This window comes from Rhopalosiphum padi, chromosome 2 (genome assembly GCF_020882245.1).
Source record: "Rhopalosiphum padi isolate XX-2018 chromosome 2, ASM2088224v1, whole genome shotgun sequence".
In the NCBI taxonomy this organism is placed as follows: domain Eukaryota; kingdom Metazoa; phylum Arthropoda; class Insecta; order Hemiptera; family Aphididae; genus Rhopalosiphum; species Rhopalosiphum padi.
The window spans coordinates 54,691,971-54,716,514 of record NC_083598.1 but is presented as its reverse complement, the minus strand read 5'-3'; the positions used below and the strand labels follow the sequence as shown (position 1 = coordinate 54,716,514).

Here is a 24,544-nt window from a genome sequence, read left to right as displayed (position 1 = left end):
ATTGTGATTAAAAGTTTAAAAGACGATGTTAATCCCTATCAGTGTGGAAAATCTAAAACAGCTTTTACAAAATAATGCAGTCAAATGTGGTTTATAGCATTCGCCATTCATACAATTACACTTACCCGAGTTATCCATTAACCTTACAAACATAGAAGAATCGAATAGTGAGCTACTTCAGCTACTGAAGATATTTTAACAAATATTCCTGGTCCAAATGAAAAAAAAAACTAAAGATAAATTTATATAATATATAATTGAAAAAAAAAATAAAGGATATAAAACTATTAAATCTTACTATGAAGTCGTGTCAGGTAAAGCAGATGTTTAGTTAGATATAACGCCTAAACTATTGAGTTTTTATGCACCAATAACTAGTGTAGTAGAAGTAGAACGTATTTTTTCTTTGTACAAACATATAAAATATAATAAGAGATTTAATTTTAATGAACATAATTTGGAAATATACCTATTTAATTGTTAATATTAATTCAAAAAAGTAATACATTCATCAATTTTTTTTTTTATTTATTTAATTATAATAAAGAATTTAAAGTTTTTTTATATAACTTTTTTATTTTTACAGTGCAATTTATTATACAATTTGTGTGTATTTTTAATGCAAATAAGCCGGTCTTTTCTTATAACATATTATATCCCACTATCGAAAATTCCCGGGAACGCCACTGCCACTTTTATACTTAAAAGTATAAACTAAATACTTATTCTTAAGTAGAAGTAGTAGAACTAGACTACTAGAGTATGTACAAGTACTCCAAAACATATTCCGCGTTGAAAAAAAGAATTAAAAATGAATGTTATTGAAAATAGTAATTTGTAATAATTAATAAGTAATTATTGTTATTCTATGATTGCCGATTGGAATGCTTTGTATAGTTTGTTTTAGAATAAGTTTGTTGGGAAACCGCCGCTAGATGGCGGCACACGATTGCACAGCACCACTAGCACGTCCGTTTTAACATTATAACTATATAGGTATATAGATAACGCGAGTCGCGACGCGTATGCTACAGAGTACAGACCGTAGTTCATTCATTACTTCTTGTGCGTACATCGTCCGTCTGACGACAATAATAATGGTATCGCACGTTATCTGCATCCTACAATAGCAGTAAGTTGTAGGTTTGTAGCAGCAGCAGATATAGCCTTTGAAACTTTAGAAATAAGTATTTCAAACTTTTGAATATAGGCCATGGTATTGTGTTTTTCGTCCCACTTCTGCCGCTTTCCATTTTTAACGAGTGATTTTTTTCGTATTTCGTTATCAAATATCAGTTGTCAAGAGCCGTGCCGTCGCTATCGTCTGTTTTTACATTTTATTTTATTTGCCTAATTTTTATATTACATGTTAACGTTTTCGTTTATAAATCGTAGTGTTAAATCGAAAACGATCCCAATCTGTCATGTAGTACAATCCACAAATCGAAGAAGAAGAATCGTTCTATGAACGACATCGGGACCAATTATTTATTTATTACTATTATTATTACTATTTTCTTAATTGTTTTTTGATTGACCAGGATGATTATTATTGGATACCTGTTGTTGTGAAATAACTATGTTTTAATCGTCTGCTGTTTGTGACCGGAGAAGTAATAATAATTATTGTTATAATGATAAAACAAAAAAATAATGACACTAAACAAACACATATGTTCAATGTTTGACATTGTGTAATTAAACATAATAAGTAAAATGTTTTAATCTATCCCTTCCCTTCTATAATTGTTACATACTGATTAACACTGTATATCTATGGGTTTTGGGATTATTTCTCGTCGAATGAAAATCTTAAATCTAAGACTACCGCCAATTGAGATAATTTCCTTTAATAGACAGCACAATTCGCTGACCATTGAAATTAATTAATTAGGTATGTGATTGCATTTTGTGAATAGAAAACCAGAGCAATTATGGAGGATCAAACACTATTGCAAGATCTGATGGAATTAGCCACGCATATGCGACAAGAACGACTCTTCACTCAATATGAATTGAATAATTTGCAGACATTGAATGAACAGGTAAATATTTATCAAATGTTCATTCTTGCTCAGTTAAAATTTTTATTGTTTAAATACTTATATAGTAAAATTTTGCTTAATTGTGTAACTGACCTATTTTGAAAAACAATTTTGATTTTTAATTGAAAAAATATATTTTTTATAGGTGATCAGTGTATCAAATAGATTGGCCCAAGAAGCATGGATAACAACTCAACAACGGATTAATCTCAACAAATTAGTTTTGTCAAATCCTGATTGTACCCCTGCTGATTGTTGTGAAATTGCTCAACACTTGGATGATGCACATTTTGTTGAAGTTCATGAATCAATTGGCTATGATGTAAGCTTGTATTCATAAAAATCAACAACAAATTAATTAATAAGTTTTGTTTTTAGAATGCACAAGGATTTGGTGTTCTTGTACAAAAATTGCGTGTAAATCCAAAACTACTAGCAAGCTGTTTAGCTGCTGGAGACCGATTATTTACTAACAAAATGCCAGAAGTTGTCAATTGCACTTTATCTGGAGTGTTTGGATCTTGCTTAATGGCCGAGGATAATGTTTTAATACTAAAATTACTCAGACATTTGGCTGTGTTACAATTAATACCTGCAGATAACCCTCGCAGGTTTGCCCTTTTGATTGAATAGAATATATATATTTAATTAATAATTATATAATGTGTGTATTCTGTGTTATAATAATTGATAATAAATGCTTAAATATTTTAGGATATTAAGTCACGGATCATGTGCTTTTTCAAGATTGTATTCAGCATTCCATGGCAGTTTATTTTCTGCAAAATTATTTTTGACTGCTGCATTTCATGATCCCATTATGGAGTTGTTAAAAGACGAGGAAAAGTATCTCGATATTGATCCAGATAAAGCTCAATTGAGGTAAATAAATCATCAACTTAATTATTATTTATTATTTAAAAATCAAATATATTGACATTTAATTATTGGATTTAAATTTCAAAAACATATATTAATATTCTATTCAAATTAAATAGACAATTAAGCAGTCGACTTGTCCATAGAATTGTAGTTTAACTTCATGGCAAACACAAATATGTTTGATTAGGAGGAGCTTAGGGTCTGCATGAAGTGAAATGGCATCCCAGGCCAAACTTTTAACTAGCTCCTTTTTTTTTACAATTTTCTATAATTCCCTGACAATATATTTGTTCATGGACAAAAATACAAAATACTGTGTTTATTTAAAGTGTTTACTATTTATTCTAATTTCATTTTCAAAAAATCCTGATCAAATATAGTTAGGGTGACTATTTAAAAAAAATAAAAACACGGGACAGTTGTTACACCCCCCTCCCTCAAAATTGTTTATTGTTACTTTACCCATTTGAGTTAATTAACCTAATCTAAATAATAAAAGTATTCAAATGTTTAGAAATATTTATTTTTTTAGTATTATTAATCAACAAAATGTTATGCATTTAAAAACTAATACAATTTTTTTTAAACAATTAGGAAAATTTTCTTTTTATTATTATACACTATCGCTAATTTAATAGTTCATTAGCATCGGTCCTTAATTCTTGTATTACAAAAACTAATTACAAAAATTTGGTTATACAACTATATTACGTAAATTTGTTTCATAGATCGATTTATTTTAAAAATAAAATGTAATAATATGTAAAAATGAGATTAAAAAGGGACCATCTTCTAAAAACAGGATAAAAAGCGTCTCGTTCAAAGTTTGTCGGGACAACGGGATATGATGATCAAAAAAGGGACAATCCCATTTTAAACGAGACGTCTGGTCACCCTAAATATAGTACATAAAATATAGTATAAAAAAATTTCATTATGTATTTTACTTCCTAAATATAATTCCATAAAAATATTTTTTTGTTCATTTATCTTAAAATTTGTTTTAGGCTTAGTTTTAGTTGCTTAATGATCTGCCATTTTATAAAATCGTTAAACTTAAGTCTTATCTTAATTTATATTTTTGAGTTGTAAATTTAAAAAAATACAATATAATATAATAATTTTTGTTTTATATAGTAAAAAATGTACTAACAATCTATAGCAATTAATTTTTTTAAGGTAATTATTCTAGGCTTAATCATATTATACATTTTCTGTTAAATTAAAAAATAATATATAAACCTATAGTAATGATTAGATTAATCCAGTTATATTTTAATAAAATGTATTATTATAATTTGTTGTAATTTATTTTATGAAATAAAATTAAGTATCTAAACAATGTTTTTGATATATATTTATCATACATAAATTAACTTAAAATTTTAGATTTTCTCATCTTAGAATATGCAACCGTGAAAGTTCAGAATATAATTTAAAACTACAAAATTATAGAAAATCTATTGTAGAGCAGTTGGTAGCAATTGCTTCAAAATTTATTAATAGCCTCAATGAAAATCTTTACTGTTTTCCGAGTTCAGTGTGTTGGCTTGTGAGACAAATTCATACATTATTAACTGCTGGAAGTACTTTGACTGAAAAACAAGTATTATATTTGCATTTTATATTTTATATTATTCACTGGAATCTATAATTGCTAATGTATTTTTTTTTTATTTTAGATTTATGGCATTTGTGTAAATCTGGTTTTTACATATTTTATTTGTCCAGCAATCATAAATCCCGAACCACATGGAATTACTGATGCTGATATTACTCAAATTGCACGTTATAATCTTATTCAAGTGGCCAATATAATTCAAATGTTGGCTATGTACAAATATGAACCAATTGATAATAAAGTTCAAGATTTATATCAGCACTTTAATAAGGATTGCATTTCTAGTTTAATGGAAGCTCTTTTAAAAACATCATCACGAAATTCTTTGAATGATGAAAATTTAACTGTTAATTCTAATGTTAAGTTAGAAAACTTAATAAGATCTGTTGCATTATTTACTGAAGAGGAACTTCAAACTTTTGTAAGTATTTCAAATAAACTATTTCTATAAACATTTAAAATTTATATTGTTTAGGTAAATTTCTTAAATGTGGTATCCAATGATGGAACATTGAGTGAGTCAGATAAAAAAGAATTGGCTGATTTATTGATGAATATGCCAATAATGTGGCCTGATAATAATTCAAATGATAAATTTCAATTACCCATAGAACAGAAAAAACTAGGGATTCTTAGTAAGACTGGTAAGAAATTTATTTTATATTATGTATATACATATTATTTTATACCTATACAACACTAAATATATACAAAAGTATGCCAAATCTTAATAAGACAGTAAAATATTTCTAAAAATAAATATATGTATATATATGTATTTAATATACAGTAAAATCTCGATTATGTGATTTCTCTACAGAATCAAATTGTTTTAAGAAATATAAATTATGTACACACACAATAAGTATATTACATATTATATATATGTATAAAAAATTATTATGGTTTTACAAATTAAAATAATTATTATAACTAATAATAATAACATGATAATTTAATAAAAACATGTTTAAAGCATTTTTGTGTTAATTTAAACAAAATTTGTTTATCCATGATTGCTGTGTCGTCCAATTCTGCGGATTATCGAGAGTTAATTGTGTATTTAAATGAATGTAGATACTTACAATTTAATATGTATATTATATTATAATTAATAATTTTGTAATAGTATATATTATATACTAATAAAGTAAATGTAATCAAAAGTTTTACCCTAGTATAATATCTTCAAAGATGGCATTCTAATTAATTTAAATTCATTATACTACAAAAATGTTTGTTTATTTATGTTTGAGTACGACAAATTATTGATACTTTTATGTATTAGCTATAACAATAGTTATAATGATTGATTGATTCGTTCCTAAAATTAAGATATATTTCAATTCGTTTTAGTATTTTTTATGCTTTGTAAAGTTTTTCCTACTTTAAGAAAGTATTTATTTTATTTTAGTCGTAATTTTATATCATATAAGCAAATCACTTTAATGCAATACAGCTTTATCATTTTTCTTTTTAAACTATATAATAGTAGTCACTCATATTTTTGTGCCTTGGTAATACTTTTACTTTTATTATACTTTATTAGTATAATAAAGTGTAAGATATTTATATTGTTTAGAGTGAAATATATACGTGGGTGAAACCACAGTATTATTGTCTTTTCTTATAAAAATCTGTTACTCACATCACAGCCTATGGCTTTAGTAACTATACTTATATTATTTGATATTTTTTTTAATGTTATAAATCATTGTTATTATTTGTGAATAAATGAACATTTTTATTTAATATTTTAGCTGCTTCGTCTCTTGGAAAAGTATTACCAAATACAAATATTTTAAATTTTTCTAATTCGGAAGGTTTTAATGATGATGATGACAAATTTAAAAAAGATTTTGATCAAAAAGTTCTAATTGTTCCATTTGAGAATACATTTAATGCTGGAATTGGTTTATTACCCGAGCATAAGGTTTTAGAAATTGAAAAATCAAACCTCATAGAAGATGGCGAGCAAAACAATAAGCTATATGAAATTGTAAAGAAAAAAGAAAAACCTCTTCATTCTGTATCTCATGAAGGTTCAATTGGTAAAAATTAATAAATAATAATACATAGACAGTTTTCCGTATTATAAAAAATATTAATTTTTTTTAAAGTGGACACTGGAAATACTAGTGATTATTTAGAAGTTGTCTCAGAGGCTGCATCAAATCATAGTGTTCCGTCATCTGTGGAACTTGACCAGGATCAAAATGATAATTTATCAGACATGATATCTGCAAATGTATCAGGACGAGGAACACCAAATATATCAGGTTAATTTTGTTTGTCTTTATTTAAAAAAAAGGTTAAGTTATATTTATTTGATTAATTAGGGCGTGATACACCATCATCACAAGTTACAGAAAATGAGGATATAGTTAATGGTCCTCCAACACCATCTGCTCGTATCAATCCATCCGCAAAACAATGTAAATTTGATCTAGATGATAAATTTTGCAAATTTGAAATAAAATCTAAGATGCAAGGTAAAACATATTTTTAATAAATACTTAAATACTTTTAAATTATTTTACTAGTATAATATTTATATTTATTAGAGTTACTATATAAATTACTCACTTTCAAATCCACAATTCATAATATTTAAAAATAACAAAAATATATTCTGTATAAAAAAAAAAAATGGTTCTATGACTAATATACTTTAATATTTAGATTAATATATAATTATGTCAAAAATTGTAATGCTTCAATTAAGTTCTATCCTTTAGGAATTTGCTTATTTTATAAAACTAAATTTAAATTATTAAAAAAATATTTTGTTTAAATATTTTTACTTAAATATTTGAATTGAGAAAATGTTTATTAAATATTGATGTTGTTTTACTTTTAAAAATATTAAGGGATGGGACGTGATGAAACCACGTCTTCCATGGTATCGGATACGTGGAGTATGGATGTTCTAGCAAGTGATAATGAAATACTCGATCAGTCTGATAGATCTCAAATTAGTGTTCAACTTCCACCACCACCACCACAATCACAAGCTATTTCTAATAATCAACAAGTTAATAGTTTTTATTTATTTTAAATGTTTTTTTTTATTTAAATTGATTATTAACTATAAAATAATTAAAATTAGATATTAGACATTAATGAAACTGCTTCTGAAGCCTGGAGTACAGATGTTTTTGCTTCTGACACTGATAGATTAGCTGAAGTTGATACAGATGATACAGCTAGTGTTGCAAGGTAAAGATTTTAATCCAATTATTTTAATTTTTACCATATTGTTATTTTTATTTTTAGAATTGGCTAAAATGTATTTTCATTTTATCATTAATAACATTAGTAATTATTGTAAGATAAGTTTTTAACAATTATAATTTTTTGGTTGTAATTTTAGATCTGACGATATGTTGAGATATGAATTAGAAAGCCGAGGTGATATGGATGGAACTGATGATTCTTCAAATTATCATTACTGTAAGATTTAATTTAAGTATTGTTTTATTTAATCCTTACAAACTCATTTATTATAATTTGTTATTTATTTCTAGCTCCAAATGTATTTAGACCTATAGTTGAAATACAACAAGAGAGTATTGTACGGTTAGAAAATACTTCGTCGTTTAACAATAGAGTACAAAGACGAAAAGTGTCTGACAGTAGTGCAGAATCAAATACTAACAAGTTTATTGGTTCCCCTGATGATGTCCCATCAACTAGAACTGAAACAGGATTAAACATATCTAGATCTGCATTTTCTATGGCATCCACTTCCAGTGAACAAACACCTACTGGACCACCCAAATTCTCTCATAGACCACAACCATCATCTAGTCAAGAAGTAAATTCTATTTTAAAAATTTTTCGTGATAAAAATATTAATATTAAAGATACTGATACTGATACTTTGATTACTGTACATAGGCTTCAGTCGATGATGGTGATACAAATATGGGATTACATATGAGTTCCTGTAGTTTAGCATCTACTACTAGTAGCAGTGGCAGTAGTCTAGGAGCTAAACCCAAACCTATGTTAATGAATGGTTCAGCTGTAACAATGAAAACTAATAACAATACAGTGGCAATTAATACAAAAATGGGAAATAGTGGAAATCTAATCACAAAAAGTATCAGTTTTGATAAGACAGCAGAACGTGGTGATAGAGAAGGATATGATGATGATAGTAAAAATAAAAGAGGGTTTTTCAAAAACTTCAAAATCTCTTTCAAAAATCGTCGAGGAAAATGGTACAGAAATGATGAATTAGGGTAAATTTGAAAATATTTTATGATATATGCTATTATGCTAAAACGTGAATTTTGATATTGTTGTTATTTATAGGTATGATCCATTACAAGGCTGTAGTAATAACAGTGGAAATGAATTGATGTTGAACAATAATTTATCCGAGAATCTTCTACTTGATGGTTTGTATATTATTATTTTATTTGAACTATCTATTATATATAATACATTTTTTTTAATTAAAAATTTACTTATTTTGATATTTAAATTTACTATCAAACAGAATCTTCTGAAGACATATTGGCTAAGTACCGTAAAAAGCCCAGCAATGTATTGAATACAAATGAAAATAATTCTAGTCAAAAATCAGGAACTGCAAAAAATGATGAAAATTCTGTGTTAGAGTTAAGCCAAAACATTGATTTTGAAAAATACTCATTTGATGATGCCAAAAAGAAATTGCGACTTGTGCTGAGTACTGTAGACATTCAATATGTACCTTGGTGTAATGAAACCGAGTCTAAACCTATGGTAACATTATATCAAATATTAATACTAAAAAATAAATGCTTTAGGACTAGGGCTTCAAAACGTTATTTATTATGTTATACGAAAAAAAGAAAATAAATAATTAATTAAAGATTAACAATAAATAAAAAATGCATTTGTAACATAAACAATTTAATAATGTTATTTGATTTTTTTTTAGGAATTAATCTATTAACCTGGCCAACAAATTTTATAAGTTTTGTATTTCTTACATTACGGTGTGATTTATTATACAACAAATGACATATAATTTAGAAAAAAATTTGTAATGTATTTATAAGTTATAATGTAAAATAAAACAAAAAATTAAAATAACGTTTAAAAACATAATAATGTTAAACAGAAAAATCAAATAACATTTGAATGTGCAATAACGTTAAACGTTAAAATTTTATAATGTAAAAATAATCAAGAATAGAAAAACGATATATTTTTTAAAATTTAAGCCCTGTTTAGGACTTAAATTTAAATAATAAATGATTGTAGAAATGAAATGTTTTAAATAGTTGAATACATGGCGAGATAAGGATAATGAAGTCGTTGGTTTGTTACAATACCAGTTGGCAGAAGCTACCAATCTTAACGATCATTTTATATCAGCTAGACTCCATGAAACAATTAGGTGTATGAAGATGTTCGATACACACAGGTAATTCAGCAAAACATTGTCATAAAAATGTACAGATTGTAATTTATTGTACATACTAACTACTTTAAATATTGCTTATTAGTTGTCAAAAATTAATTGGTGCATTGAAAGAAGACTATAAATCCAGAGCACCCTATATTACATATCTCGTGAAATGTAGAAAAACATTATTAACTAGCATAGCCCAGTTAAACAGGTACTTAAACATTAAATTATATATTTTAGAATGTGTATTTAATTTTTTTTCACTTTTATGAATGTATTCTAAGACTGTTGGAACAAATCAAATGTGATCGTGAAGTGTGCCATCAATTTTTGATTACAAAATGTGTGCAGATATTTTTAGAACAAAAAAATCAATTGGTTTTGGAGTTTATTGATGAATTTGAACAAAGCAAGTTAGCTGACGAGAAAAATCAACATCTAAGTAGATTTTTGTCAACACTTGAAATTGAAATGAAACGCAACAATATTTGGAAAAGTAATCTATTTTTCTAGATTATTAAATGATAAAAAAGCTTTTTTACTTATTTTTGTGATAGTGTATAATGATATAAATTTATTGAATAATAAACTTCATACTGATTTTACCATTAATATCATAACATCAATTCTTATACTATCAAATGTTGCAGATGCTAGTTTTGATCAAATTGATGATGCTAAGTTGACAATTGAACGAGCGATTATTAGTAGAGTCTACACATTAGCAATGTACCCAAATGGTGATGCAGACTTTTATAGGGATCAGTAAGAGAAATTTTCTGTTATAATTTTATTACTATTCAGTAAATATTAAATATCAATGTTTTGTAATGTAATTTTAGAGTTTTACGAGAACATATGTCTAATTTGTCCAAGAATTTAGTACCTACGCACAATGATTTACGTATTCCTAAAGTATGTAGTAATTTATTTTAAAAACAATAAGTGGGAATAAATTACAATGGATTGTTTTAGGAATTTCATTTTGAATGCCCTTGGCCTTCTGCTCAAGCTGAGATTTCAGCGATTTCAGCGTATAAGACACCAAAAGACAAACTGCAATGTGTATTTCGTTGCACTACAACCCTTTTAAATCTGATGTCAATGGCTGGTGAACATGGAAATATGCATCCAGCTGCCGATGATATAGTACCAGTACTCGTTTATGTTCTAATAAAAGTAATAACAGTTAAAATAATTATTTATTTATTTATCTTTATTAATACTTAGGTATTATAATAAATGTATGATGTGTATTCTGTCTCTTTTAGGCAAATCCCCCTTCACTATTATCAACTGTTCAGTATATAAATAGTTTTTATGGTGATCGTTTGGAAGGCGAAGAACATTATTGGTGGATACAGTTTTGTGCTGCAATTGAATTTATTAAAACAATGAACTAAAAATAATTTATACTGAGGTTTTTGTGTGTGGTTATATAATATATATTTTTATATATTTATAAATATTTACTATATAAACACACATTTTATATATTTTATGTGTATTTTTTTTTATTTTTTTTATCTGTCGTCTATAGTTAACTAAAATCTCGGTATTTTAATAAGTTTCAAGTTATGTACTGAAAAAATACCAATATCTCATTTTTGATTTGTCATTTTATTCTAATAATATTCACATAACTATTTGTACTAGTTTATCTAATATTACTTCAATTTCTAAATTATATATATACTATATTTAATAACTATATTTGTAGTTTATAAAATATTATGTTTTATAGTCAATATTTTTCATGTACGTAATTTGCCTCCCTAACTGTTATTATATTTAATTTTATGAATTATGTTTGTTTAATTTTACTGAAATTATTATTGTATACAAATTTTATTTAATATTAAAATATCAATTAAAAAAAATAATATATATATTTTAAAACACTTTAAATAAATATTATTGCTATACAACAAAAAGAAAATATTATTAATTCAATTTTACTGATAAATATATTATATAAATAATACTTGTTTTTATTTTTATTTTAAATGTATCTATTAAAACTAATTGTTAAGTTATTTATTTCTCCGAATCAGAATATTATATTTTGGTGAAAAAAAAATATTCCAATCAATTATATTATCATACAAAAAAAAAAACCAAAATAATTTTCTTGCCTTATGATACTACAAACATCATTATTAAGCTAATTGAATGATTTAAATGTTATTCTTTGATTTTATTAATTAAAATATAAAACTTGGATACTATTCAGATTTTGTAATGAAACTTGTTAGACAGGTACTTCTTAATGATAGCATACAAGTGTGTATAAATGGTAAAGTTATATTACTGTATTTAAACTCAATTTGTATTATTAAAATTTAGTAATACATGTGTCTAAATTATCTAAATAATAGGTTTTGAAAGTATGTATTTAAATATTAGGCAAGTATTATAAATAACTTACTCTTTTAGCATTTAAAATAATATATGTAAGCTTGCTGTATACTATTTTGGTAATGAGTATAATAGTATATTATCTAAAGCAGTGCTTCTCAAATTTTTTTGTTATGAGGCCACCCTAAATTTAATGTGAAACTGTTGTCTTTTAAGGCCCTCTTTCTCAAAATCATTAATTATTTTATGACCTACCGGAATTATGGATTAGGTTAGGTACCTATGTATTATATCAGGGGTGGCCAACTTTAACAGACTTGCGATCGACCTCCGAGATTTTCTAGGTTGTCGCGATCGACAAAAAAAAAAAAAAAAGGTTGTCAATGTGTGTTACAGTTCTTTTATTCGATATTTGTGTATAATCTCGTTTTATTTATTGCTTTTTTCTAAATATAATTTTTATATTCCTGGGATATACAAAAATATACAAATTTACAAAAAAAAAAATAATATTTTAATTGTTTTCTGAAAAAAATTCAAAATTTTATGAAAATGGGAAAAGGTGTTGCGATCGACTCAAATTCATCTCGCGATCGACTGGTTGGCCACTCCTGTATTATATATTTCACGGCCCACCAGTCATATAAACACGACCCCCTATGGGGCCGCGTCCACAGTTTGAGAAGCACTGATCTAAAGCTAGTAAAGAATAACATTTTTGGTTTGACACAAAGTCTGAATAATATTGTAAAAGTATGGAGAAAATGGAGATTTTGAAAGTAGCCAAGACGTATAATGCAAATGGTAGATAACTGCAAATAGCCAATTGACTGATAATAACTATGATGGCAAAAGCACAAAATCTGTATAACAAAAGGTATTGTGAGTTATTTTAAGTTGTTAGTAACATTGTGATATTGTTTGGCTATTCAATTAATGGTGAAAAAACTAAATCACTCAAAAAAAAATTAAATAGGTATGTACTTTGTATCACTATTGAATTTGAATTTTTAATGGAACGATAGATGTATTGGATATACAATGTTGTATTATTGTGTGTGCGACATGTGCAATTGTAATTTTTAAAGCTGTAAATATGCTTCAATCTTCAACTATGAAAGTGGTTTCTGTTATCAAATTGTAAATGGTTGGTACTGATTTAGGAAGGTTAAAATTGAAAATTTCCAGTATTTTTCAAAATAATTGAGAAAACAACAAAAAATTGAGAGATAAAAGGAAATTATAGAAGAAAAAAGTTTTTTAAAATATTTTAAATTTTTGGGTAAGAAACAAAAGTTCATACTTTTATGATTTGACAAAGTTCATCTAAATTGTGAACATTTAAAAATTATTTTGTAGATGAAAATTAATAAAACTTTTATTATTCATAGGTACTTAAGATTAAAAATATAATACAAGGTTCCAAATAAATTTTTTGGTAACTCAGGAACGAATCAAATAAAAGTAAGATAGGTATATAGTCTATACCGTATAGGTACATGAAAATTTGACTAAATAGGTAGTAAATTTTAATATCAAAGATATTATGCGATAATATATGTATTATCTATAGTTTATATTAACATTAATAACATTTTCTATACAATAATAGGTAGGTAAGATTTTTTTGAGTTATTAGTATTTATTGATATTTGAAAATTTCGATGTGTAGGTAGTATATATGTTACGCCGAATTCATGAAATTTCCGATTTCATGAAATCGGCAGAAAAATTGCCGATTTCGTGAAATCAGCAACGTTGTCGCCGAATACGTTATATATTTTCTATTTATTAGAAATTTTTTAATCAATAAAGAATATTATTTTTTATGAATATAAACTAATAATATTACATTTAAAATTCAATAACTTAACAAGATTTGTTAACTTAACTTTTTTAACTTTTTTTTAACTTTTAAACTATTTTTTATATACATATAATATTTATTATTACAATTTGATTTTATTATATTTCTGGCGTTTTATACATTTATTTAAATTAAATTATGTTTTATAATTTTTTAAGAAGGGTCTTGCCGATTTCACGCAATCGGCAGTATTATGCACTTTAAGTTGCCGATTTCACGTATTCGGTGACAACGTTGCTGATTTCATGAAATCGGCAATTTCATAAATTCGGCGTAACAGAAGAAAAATGCTTTGATTTTCAACTTAAAATATCTTTTCTGGAAGAATATGTATCTAGTTGGTACTTTTGAAGGTCAAGATTAAAAATTCTCACTACTTTTTAAAATAAAAGGAAAAACAGAATATTTTACGCATCACTATATTTTAACTAAATTGATTTTCTTAGTTTATGTAATTCAATAGCTTGAATAACTATACCTATATACTTTGAATTTTTCAGCAAATTTTTAAATTATTTTCTGTTTATAATATAATTTTAAAAACATTTTGACTCTTTTGGAGTTGCTTATTTATAGACAATTAATTTTTTTCTATATCAATGTAGATAAAAATATTTTGGCTCGGTTAAAAACTTGAAAATGTAATACAAGGTTAAGGTTCCTCATAAGTTATTTGTGGAATTAAAAAAAAATTAACAAAATTCCACAAGAATTTTTTATGAGTGTGAAGTTTAATTTTTAGGAAATTTTATATTAGGTATCATGTAAAATCATAGACCTTATACTGTGTAAAATAACAATTTCTTATCAAAAGATTACCATTTTCGTATTTTGTTGTAATTTAAAAATAAATAACCGTATGCAGATGCGTAGCCAGGATTTTTTTTATGGGGAGGGGGGCTAAATATATTTAACTTGAGTTATTGAAAATCAAAACAACAACGAAACAAAAATACTGATAACATATTAACGTTTATTATATACGTTAAAGTGCAGTTTACAATCGCCAAACGTATTTACTATTTTAAATAATTAAAATTTGTAAGACAATTCCCAAATTTAAATTTAAATATTTTTAAAACAATATAAAAAATTACAGCCATTAAGGGTGGGCTATAGCCCCTTTAGCCCCCCCCCCCTTTTGGCTACGCCACTGACCATATGCAGGTATTTGAAATTTCCACCTTTGAAAATAATATGACTATGACAAAGACGTATATATGATATTTATCGATTCAAACAGGCTTATGAGTTATGATAGGTATATACATAGCAAACTTGAAAGAGTATATAGAAAATTTAATTCAAACACTTTCTTTAAAGTGCATAACATAGAATAAATTTCATTATTTAAAGACAGTACTATATAACTATATACATAACTATATTTAAGTAATGAAATTTATTCTATGTTATGCACTTTAAAGAAAGCGTTCGAAGCAAAGGACAATTAGAAGAAGTATTATCCCTAAACTTAGCCTAGGAAAAAGTAATAAGAGAAATTCGAAACATACGGCATAATCGGAATGATATGTGTTGTTAGCTGATACTGATAACATTGTTATAATTCTAGATAGATAGGTGAAAGCAAGATGGTCTAAAGCAGATTTAATAATGAGCACTTTAAAACTGTTAGAAAATAGTCAAAAAATAGGATTTCGAATAAATAAAAATAAAACAATTTATTCATTACTTCGCTTTAAGGGATCTAAAAAACATGATTGTTACGAGAAATCTGACATTGCTATATGCACAAAGGCGTCCTCAGGTCAATTTCATGTGGGGGGAATTTTACTCTTACATACTAAAACTTAAACCTATAATATATTGTGTTTGATGTAATTTCAACTTATATTACCTTTAAAGATTGTAGATATGTTGTACTATGTACAGATGCAGTACCTACAATTTAAAAGTAAAAAAAAATAATTATAAATTATCATTATATAATTATTATATAATATAATTATTAAGAGAACGTCTCACCCGCATGTGTCGTCTCTGTCTTACACACGTACGACATAGTAAATTTTCGTTCACCAGTTTCAATAGTGTGCTTTTAGTTTTAATATTAGAGTGAATTGACCTATTATCAAACTTTTAGGTAAGAACATTATCTGTGTTCTCTCGTTGGCTTTTTACGATATTTTAATTTTTAGGTGAGATATGAGTATGAAATTATTAAATATTTGAAAATGATCATAATTCACTTAAAAATTAAAATATCATAAAAAGCCAACGAAAGAACACAGATAATGTTCTTACCTAAAAGTTTGATAATAGGTCAATTCACTCTAATATTAAAACAAAAAGCACACTATTGAAATTGGTGAACGAAAATTTACTATGTTGTACGTGTGTAAGACGGAGACAACACATGCGGGTGAGACGTCCTCTTAATAATAATAATAATTTAAAAAAATATTTATTTATTTATTTTTGAATAGTAAAAATTAGTAATAGTATACCTAATAATTGATGTTATATCAATATTAAAAATTTTGAGCAAAAGAATTATGGATATTTTGTAAAACAAAAACAGAACATCACACAATTTATGGAGGGGGCGATCCCCACCATTCCTCAGGGACGCACCTGCCTAAAACTTCAAAATTGGACAATACTTATTTGAACAAGTTGAAAATATTAAATATTTTGAGAGTTAATAGGTACGTATAAATCAAAAAAATAACATGTACAATTAAGTAAGGCTGAGACTTGTTAAAGCAAATAAATGAATATAAATATATATATATATAATATAAAATATGAGAAGTATAATGGTATCCAATAAGGTTACTATATCAAGAGAAAAGGAAACTTTATATATATATGTAAATATAGCTTATATATACGCCCTATTATTTGATATACATGTCTGCGTGAGACTTGCAGGGCAAAAACGAAAGGTAATAAACTAAAAATCCTAATATTTTAGAGGAAAAATCTAAAGACGATTTATGGACCACAGTTTAAGTGGGGTCGAGAAGTTGCAAAAGAAAGAAAAATTAAGATATTGAAAATGTTTTCAATAGACCTAATACATAAAATTGACTAGAAGTACTTTTGCTTTTAACTAGAGTTTGCTGGCCACGGTTATCAAGGTGATCAAGTGATAAGTAAGCTATAATACATATTAACTATTAATCAATGGGAGAGATGGTACTTTGCACCACCAATAAAAGTATAGGTAGGTACATATGTAATTTGCGCCAAAATATAAAAATATAACATGTATTTTGCGGCAAATATAAAAATTAATTTTGGTTATTTGCGCCACGACTGCAGAAAACGAAATGTAATAATATATAGGTAATCTGCGCAACACTTTTAACTTAAATTTTTGAAATTTAAGTATATTTATGTACCTACATTTGTATATAACTATATCACTGATATTTTTAATAACAGGAATTGTACTTATTTTATAATTTTTTTTAATAATTTTCAATAATTTTCTAGAAATGTATAACACAATTAAAATAAACTTGATTAAAAATGAAATATATTAATCCGTAAAAATTATTTATTTATTTAAAAGTGGCACAAATTACAATTTGAACTAGGTGAATAATAGCAAAAATTACAATTTTTGTAAGTACAAGATGGCGAAGATGACATAATGCCCTTTTATTTAATTTTGTATGGTACAAACTATAAACTTAAAAAGTAGCGCAAATTACCAAAGTTAATTTTTAGATTGGGCACAAATTACACATATTATATTTTTTACTTTAGGTTGTTTTTGACGTAAATTACATATGCCCAATCATCAATAAGCTCGATGGAAAGAGGCCAGCGGGTAGGGCCTCGTAAAAGATGGCATATAAGCTAAAAAACTTAAAGTTAAAAGTTAAATATTTATATTTTATTTTAATAAATGTACATTGTATTTTTGTCTTAATATAAAGTTGAAATTGTCTATGTATCTATTACCATGACTATTTCATAAGAGGACGTCTAGGCCGTACTACGTATATCCTCGGACGTCACCGAGTGTAAGTAAGTAAGTACACTCCAAATTTTTCAAAAAAGTCACATTCATACGTAAATATTACGTAAATCGCAACCTAATTTTTTTATAGTCATTTTTGCAACGTAGGTGGTACATAAATTACATCCTGATTCCTGAGATATTTTGTTTGTTTTTAGTCAGAAAAACAATTTAAAGATAATTAATAAACAATAGAAAAGAAACATATTTTATAGGTACAAGAAAAATGTATAAATTATAAACCAAAACATTACTCGATTAGATTTTGTATTTTTGTGAGGATATTATCATGCATATTCTTTCTATATAGTTATTTAATTACTAATTTTCAATAAAAAATCAATCATAAACAACAAACAGCAAAATTACAAAACCAATATTTTCAACCATAATACTAATATATTAATATACAATTGTATTGTTAGTCGGTAGTCTTAAGTCCTTAAATAAATTAAATGTAAATAAAATATATCTAGACCAAAATGTTCAGTGACCCAACTTACAAGTGTGTTACATAGTAAATTTATAAATAAAACGGTTTACATTTAGCTTTGTTAGTTTAAATACGAGTGTGAATAAGAGTTAATAATCTATTATAAATTTAAAATAGGTAAAAAATAAAAATACATTTTGTAGTTTGTAGGGTTGTCGAAAGTATTTTTTTTGATATTTTAACTTTAAAATAATAGGTTTGAGCAACAGTGACGTAGCCAGGATTTTAAAATGGGGGGAGGGCAAACCCAAAATACTAAAAAAAACATTTTCAACAATTAACAATAACAGTTCATTTTTATATGAAGCTGATACAGCCGATGGGGGGCATCGCTCACTGCCCCCCATGGCTACGCCACTGTTGAGCAATAAGCATTTTAAGATTGCAATTTTTACAAATTTTAAATACTCGTTCATAAAAAATTAAATTATAAAAAAGTTTGAGTGTGACACTACATTATGATATTCTTACCTTCAAATTTGATCGCATGTCAATTTATTTAAAATTAAAAGTTAATTATCCTGAATGTACCTATACATTCATAGTTATTAAGCAAAAATACAAATTTAATAAATTAAATTATATATGATATGTTATTATTATACGTATAATTCCTAAATAAACGCATTTTAAATAACTTCTAAGTTGTAATCTCAAAAATCAAAGAAAATTTCGTTTTCCTTGAATTTTGACTTATCAAGGTTCTACACTGTATCTTAAATTATAAAACTTTTTTATAAAATATGTATGTATTTATGTTTAATTCGATTAGACAAATAAATTATTCTTACAATTAATTTTATGTATTTTATAATGTATAATTATATTTAATTATTTTAATTACATTAAATCGTCACATTTTGTGAATTATTTTAAAATAATGTTGCTATAAAAGGAATAATATTATGAGTATACCTACCTACACGTCAGCGATCAGCTGACATTGAATTACAATTTACTGGTTCAAACAAGCAATATGTGGTTAAAATATTAACATACAATAGTGTTGTAATGTTGTGACGAGTTTGCAGTACCTATGTATTAAAAATACATTTATTAGATTTTAAATAATGAATATGTTTCTATCTATGTTTAAAACATTAAAACATTGTGAAGAGTGGGTATAATTTTGCATTTGAACAATAAATTTCAAATAGACCATATTATAACTTCCTGGAATATTGTATATACTGAGGATATAATTTCCCTGACAATGGATGGATTTGTTGATAATTTATATTATTCCCCATAACCCATGATAAAAATAATACTGAGTACAAATGGCAAATTGTTTATCGTACACATTATGCAAAGGTGCGAAATATGTTTCCGGGTAAATTATTTAGGTAAATGCTTCTAAAGTAAAAACCCAAACGAATCATTTTATAATCATTCTATTTTTTTGTTATAACTTTTATACACTTACGTGTTCTGCATGACGCATGACAACATGACATACAAATATGTAACGCGTGCGTAGTCGTAGTCTATAACATATGTTGTTTCGGTCGGTTTATTTGAGGCATTTGACGTCATAAAATATAAATATCAATTTTTCTAATGAATTAAATGCATGCGTTGGAAGTCAAGAAATATAATATACACGTAATGATAAATTATTGAAAAATGATGATTATGCTGTTTACATTAAAAAAAAAAAATTAATTCAATGATGTGAACATACAAAATACATACAATGTATTATACTGCTCCAATACAAATTAATGTATTATGTAAACAGGAATATAATAATCATTATTGTCTTAATGTACCTACCATTATAATTTATGATTGAATATTTTTTTATAAAATTTAGTAAATAACATAAAACGAAAGACATGTTTTATGACTTACTTGTATTTATATAATGTGCTATGTTTTTAAATTTTACATAATGCCTTTTAACTTGTTGGCAACTTTTAAATTGGCATAGTTCAGCAAACACACATTACAATTATATTTTAAGCCTTAAAGTTATACGATCGTTTTTTACAGCACTAATACATCGTATATGTACTACAACTAGGCTCTACAAGACTACAACTATACTACTATAGGTACTACAACTCCTAATAAGCGTCAACGTTAGCGGTAATAATATTGCGATTTATTGGTTAGTCGTCACAGTAAAATTAACATTATTGTGTAAAAATATAATATATTTATCGACATAAAAATATTTGTATTTATATTATTTATAGAATTTAGCTGTTAACGTGTGTGGTACACCGACACACCGTTAATATAATATATGTAATGTATATTGATAATTTAATAAAATAGATTTAAACACTTTATGGATATGAAAACATTGTTATCTTCTAAGCTCTTATAATGGCCTATAGCCATTTTATTTTTTGAAAAGTTATAATTACATCGTAAACTATTATATTATAACTTCAATGATGATTTAATAAAATCAATGGTAATGCGTAGTAGTAAGTACTGTATTCACTATGTGTAATAATTCAAAATTTATTATTATGTATTATTTTTTATACGTATTAAACACTGTACATTTATACACATAATACACATTATAATTATAAGCACTTATACTGAAGTCGTTCAACGTAACTTCAATATGAACATCATTGAAAATATAATACTAAGTTTTTCTTAAGTTGTATGTAATATATACTTGCATAAGAAAAATGTGTAAAAAGTTATTTCTTAGTTTTTAGAAAGTCAGAGAAATGCAAATGTTTTTAAAAAAATTATTTTGTTGGAAGGCATTTTGCTAAATTTTTTGAGTCATAAAAATTCATAGAAATTAGGTACCATACCTACTTTGCATGAAAATATTGTTGTTTATTTTTTTGTAGGAAAATTTGTGAAACGTTTCTATAGCACCCTCATGCTACGTACTATTCCGTGAATTAATTTGAAAATAAATTCGTAAAAATTCTAGTTTTCATTACAAAAATATTCATACAAATTCCATACTAAATATTTATAAAAACAATTTTTAAAAATCTCAGTGATGAGAAAGAGCTGGGGAAACGTACTTATATTATGTTCGATTTAAATTTATTATATACCTATAATACTGGTGGATGTTTTTAAAATGTATGTATTGTAATTGAAATATATTTAGGTATACTAATGCTACTGCAATTTTTACAATTAGTTCTTACATAAATATTTAACATTAATTAATCTATTATAAATGAAACAATTAAATCAAATTTTAAATACATAATAATACTGAATTCTATATAGTTATAGCTAATATTGAATGCTAAATAAATAATAGTATAAAATCAATGGTATATATTAATATTAATATGACTAATACAAATGTATTTTTCAATGGAACGAGTAGGTTAAGCTATAACATGACTAATACGCCACAATGGAGATTTTACAATTTAAGATTATTCAGCCAATGCTAAGAATCCGAGAAGATATTTTTTTAATAAATTCAAAATAAATATTCTATGCAGTACTCACTAGACACAACACTACTTGACTACTTCTATGCATTAAATATTAGATATAGAACAAAATATAATAATTTAATTTAATACTTACAATATAAAATTGTAAATCTTACATAATACCTAACTAAATTTATTACTATTATTATTATTATTTTTGATACATTAATTTTTAGTAGGTATTCGTATTATATATATATTTATTTAACTTTATCAGACTAAATTTAAAAGAAATTCGTTAAAATATTTCGAAAATTGTAAAATAAAATATTGTGGCGCCAAAACTATATTTTAACAATTTAACTTAAGTAGGCCGACCTGCGGCCAATCGCTTTTAAGGGAGGCAGGGACTAGGGAGGTTATTATTCTACGTTGAAAATATACGCCCCCGAGCCTTTCTTCTACGTATATATATATATTATGTATACTCCACCTGCCTTCTATACAAACGTACGAATTATGCAATGAACGTTGAACCATACAGTAGTTATTTATGTTATACCTACCTCCTATTAGTGCTATTAATATATATTTTTTATTATGGTTATGTAATTATTCTGCGTGAAAATATTAGGGCATAAGTCTGCAATAACTGTTTTGATGCCAAAATAATCTGTTTGATAGTGATCCATATAGTCTATAGACTATATAGTTACTCTACTTTTTCAGTTCACTTCTGATATCTGCAGATATACACATATATTAGACAAGTGACATGTTACAACCCCTAATGTAGTATACATTTTCTATAAAACTAAGACTAATTAAACGACCACTATATCAGTAAAAACCACACATAGTTATGTATAAACGTGTAATAATAATAAAATGTTATTTATATATTAATGTTATTATAAATGTGTTATTGTAAATGTTATGTAAAAATGCGTTGTACCGATCAAGGCCAAGAATACAATAGCGGCTGCAGAAGGGTTAAAAAAATATTTTATTATCGTTAAATATATTTTATATATATTACGTACCTGGTAGTGCAATAAAAAAAAATGACGATAAAAATACGCTTATAAATATTAAACAAAAACAATGAAAGTATAAATAAGCGTCTACATAACTTTTTTAAAAGTGTGAATTATATTATTGTAATGCAATAGATACCTGCATAAAAAAAATGTTATCGTCTTGACGATGACGTTTACCGGTGTGACTGCAGACATGCCGTTGAATATCATATTATACATACGGAAACTTCCGACTGATGTATTACGATTACGCAACATACAATTAAGTACTTATCTGCTGCAACTGTAGAAAAACGAAACATTATTGTAATCTGCAGTGATCTAATTATGAAAAATTGTTTTCATACTCATATTTTATGCCTTCGAATAGTTTTTATTAATAACAAAATAATATATTAAAGGTTCCGGTTTCGGAAAACACCAGTATTTATAGATGTAATAAAGGTATAAATTTTTTCAAAAGGTAAAAAAAATTCAAGTAATTAAAAACTTAATATTATTTTAAACTTCAACAGTATAGTTGTCTTAGTATGGGGTAAAGAAATTCAAGTAAATTTTTTTTGGATTTTAATAGCAAAGATTAGTTAATGACCAACGGCGATGGGTAAATAACTATTTATATATTAAAATCCATGTTCATGCGTTTTATCGGTTTCTGGAAGTTTGTAGATGATAGGAATAGAAAATTAAATCCATGTATACATCCAATGAAGCAATTATTATTTATTGCGTACCTCCGGTACTTAAATAAATAAAGTAGACTAATAATATTGGAACCGAAAAATTCTCTAATACCGATCTGGGTAAGTACCGGTATTCCGGATTACAGGTTCCGATGAAAAACGTAAAAGGGTTCCGGTTTAAAAACCGGTATTTTTAATTTCGCGGTTCCGAGCCCTGTAATATACCTGATATTATTTCAATATAAATTATATAGTATTAATTTAACAATGTAACATTACTCTATATATTGTAAGTTCCTATAATTTGAAATTTTATCTGGCGTCACTTCTGCGTTAGCACTACCTCCCGGAAGGAGGGAGGGCGCTTTGGCTGGGTCTGCGGGTGTGTATATTTAATAAAAATAATACATAGGTAGACATTCTATTCTACACACACACACACACACACACACACACACATGAGTATTGAATAAAAATACATATAAATATATACTCGTATATTATAGACCACCCAACCCCGGGAAATCTCTGGTTGCCCTACTGACCGGTGCATTTATTTTTGTGCCACTCGACAACGTGCATCGGTCACAGTAGCGAATTGTAGTCGGTCTAACTGCAGTAATATGTCATGTATACAACAAATACAATAATAATAATAATAATAATAGTGAAGTGATATCATAGAACACAGCGTGGTATAAACATAATATTATAATTTATAATTATTATTTATATACATCATATACGCGTATACAGAAACGGCGCGTGGTGGTA

The 24,544-nt window shown here is 26.0% G+C and overlaps 1 protein-coding gene across 5 annotated transcripts; it reads left to right on the top strand.

The window, feature by feature from the left end:
* The first annotated feature begins 1,014 nt into the window (after positions 1–1,014).
* LOC132920235 (GTPase-activating protein and VPS9 domain-containing protein 1) lies at positions 1,015–11,729 on the top strand. Of its 5 annotated transcripts, none has more exons than XM_060982467.1 (25): positions 1,015–1,132; positions 1,920–2,045; positions 2,191–2,367; positions 2,424–2,656; positions 2,760–2,927; positions 4,317–4,533; positions 4,610–4,969; positions 5,024–5,192; positions 6,309–6,599; positions 6,669–6,827; positions 6,888–7,040; positions 7,419–7,582; positions 7,658–7,767; positions 7,922–8,001; positions 8,076–8,365; positions 8,449–8,795; positions 8,869–8,954; positions 9,056–9,303; positions 9,828–9,970; positions 10,053–10,166; positions 10,240–10,451; positions 10,606–10,720; positions 10,798–10,870; positions 10,931–11,134; positions 11,227–11,729. In XM_060982467.1, exons 2-25 carry the CDS (start codon positions 1,935–1,937, stop codon positions 11,356–11,358), a joined length of 4,356 nt encoding a protein of 1,451 aa, XP_060838450.1. In that variant the 5' UTR covers positions 1,015–1,132; positions 1,920–1,934; the 3' UTR covers positions 11,359–11,729. The 5 variants fall into 5 exon arrangements, with proteins under 5 accessions (XP_060838450.1, XP_060838454.1, XP_060838453.1 ...); XM_060982471.1 differs by having other exon boundaries at positions 1,015–1,143; XM_060982470.1 differs by having other exon boundaries at positions 1,016–1,132; positions 1,895–2,045.
* Positions 11,730–24,544: the final 12,815 nt, after the last annotated feature.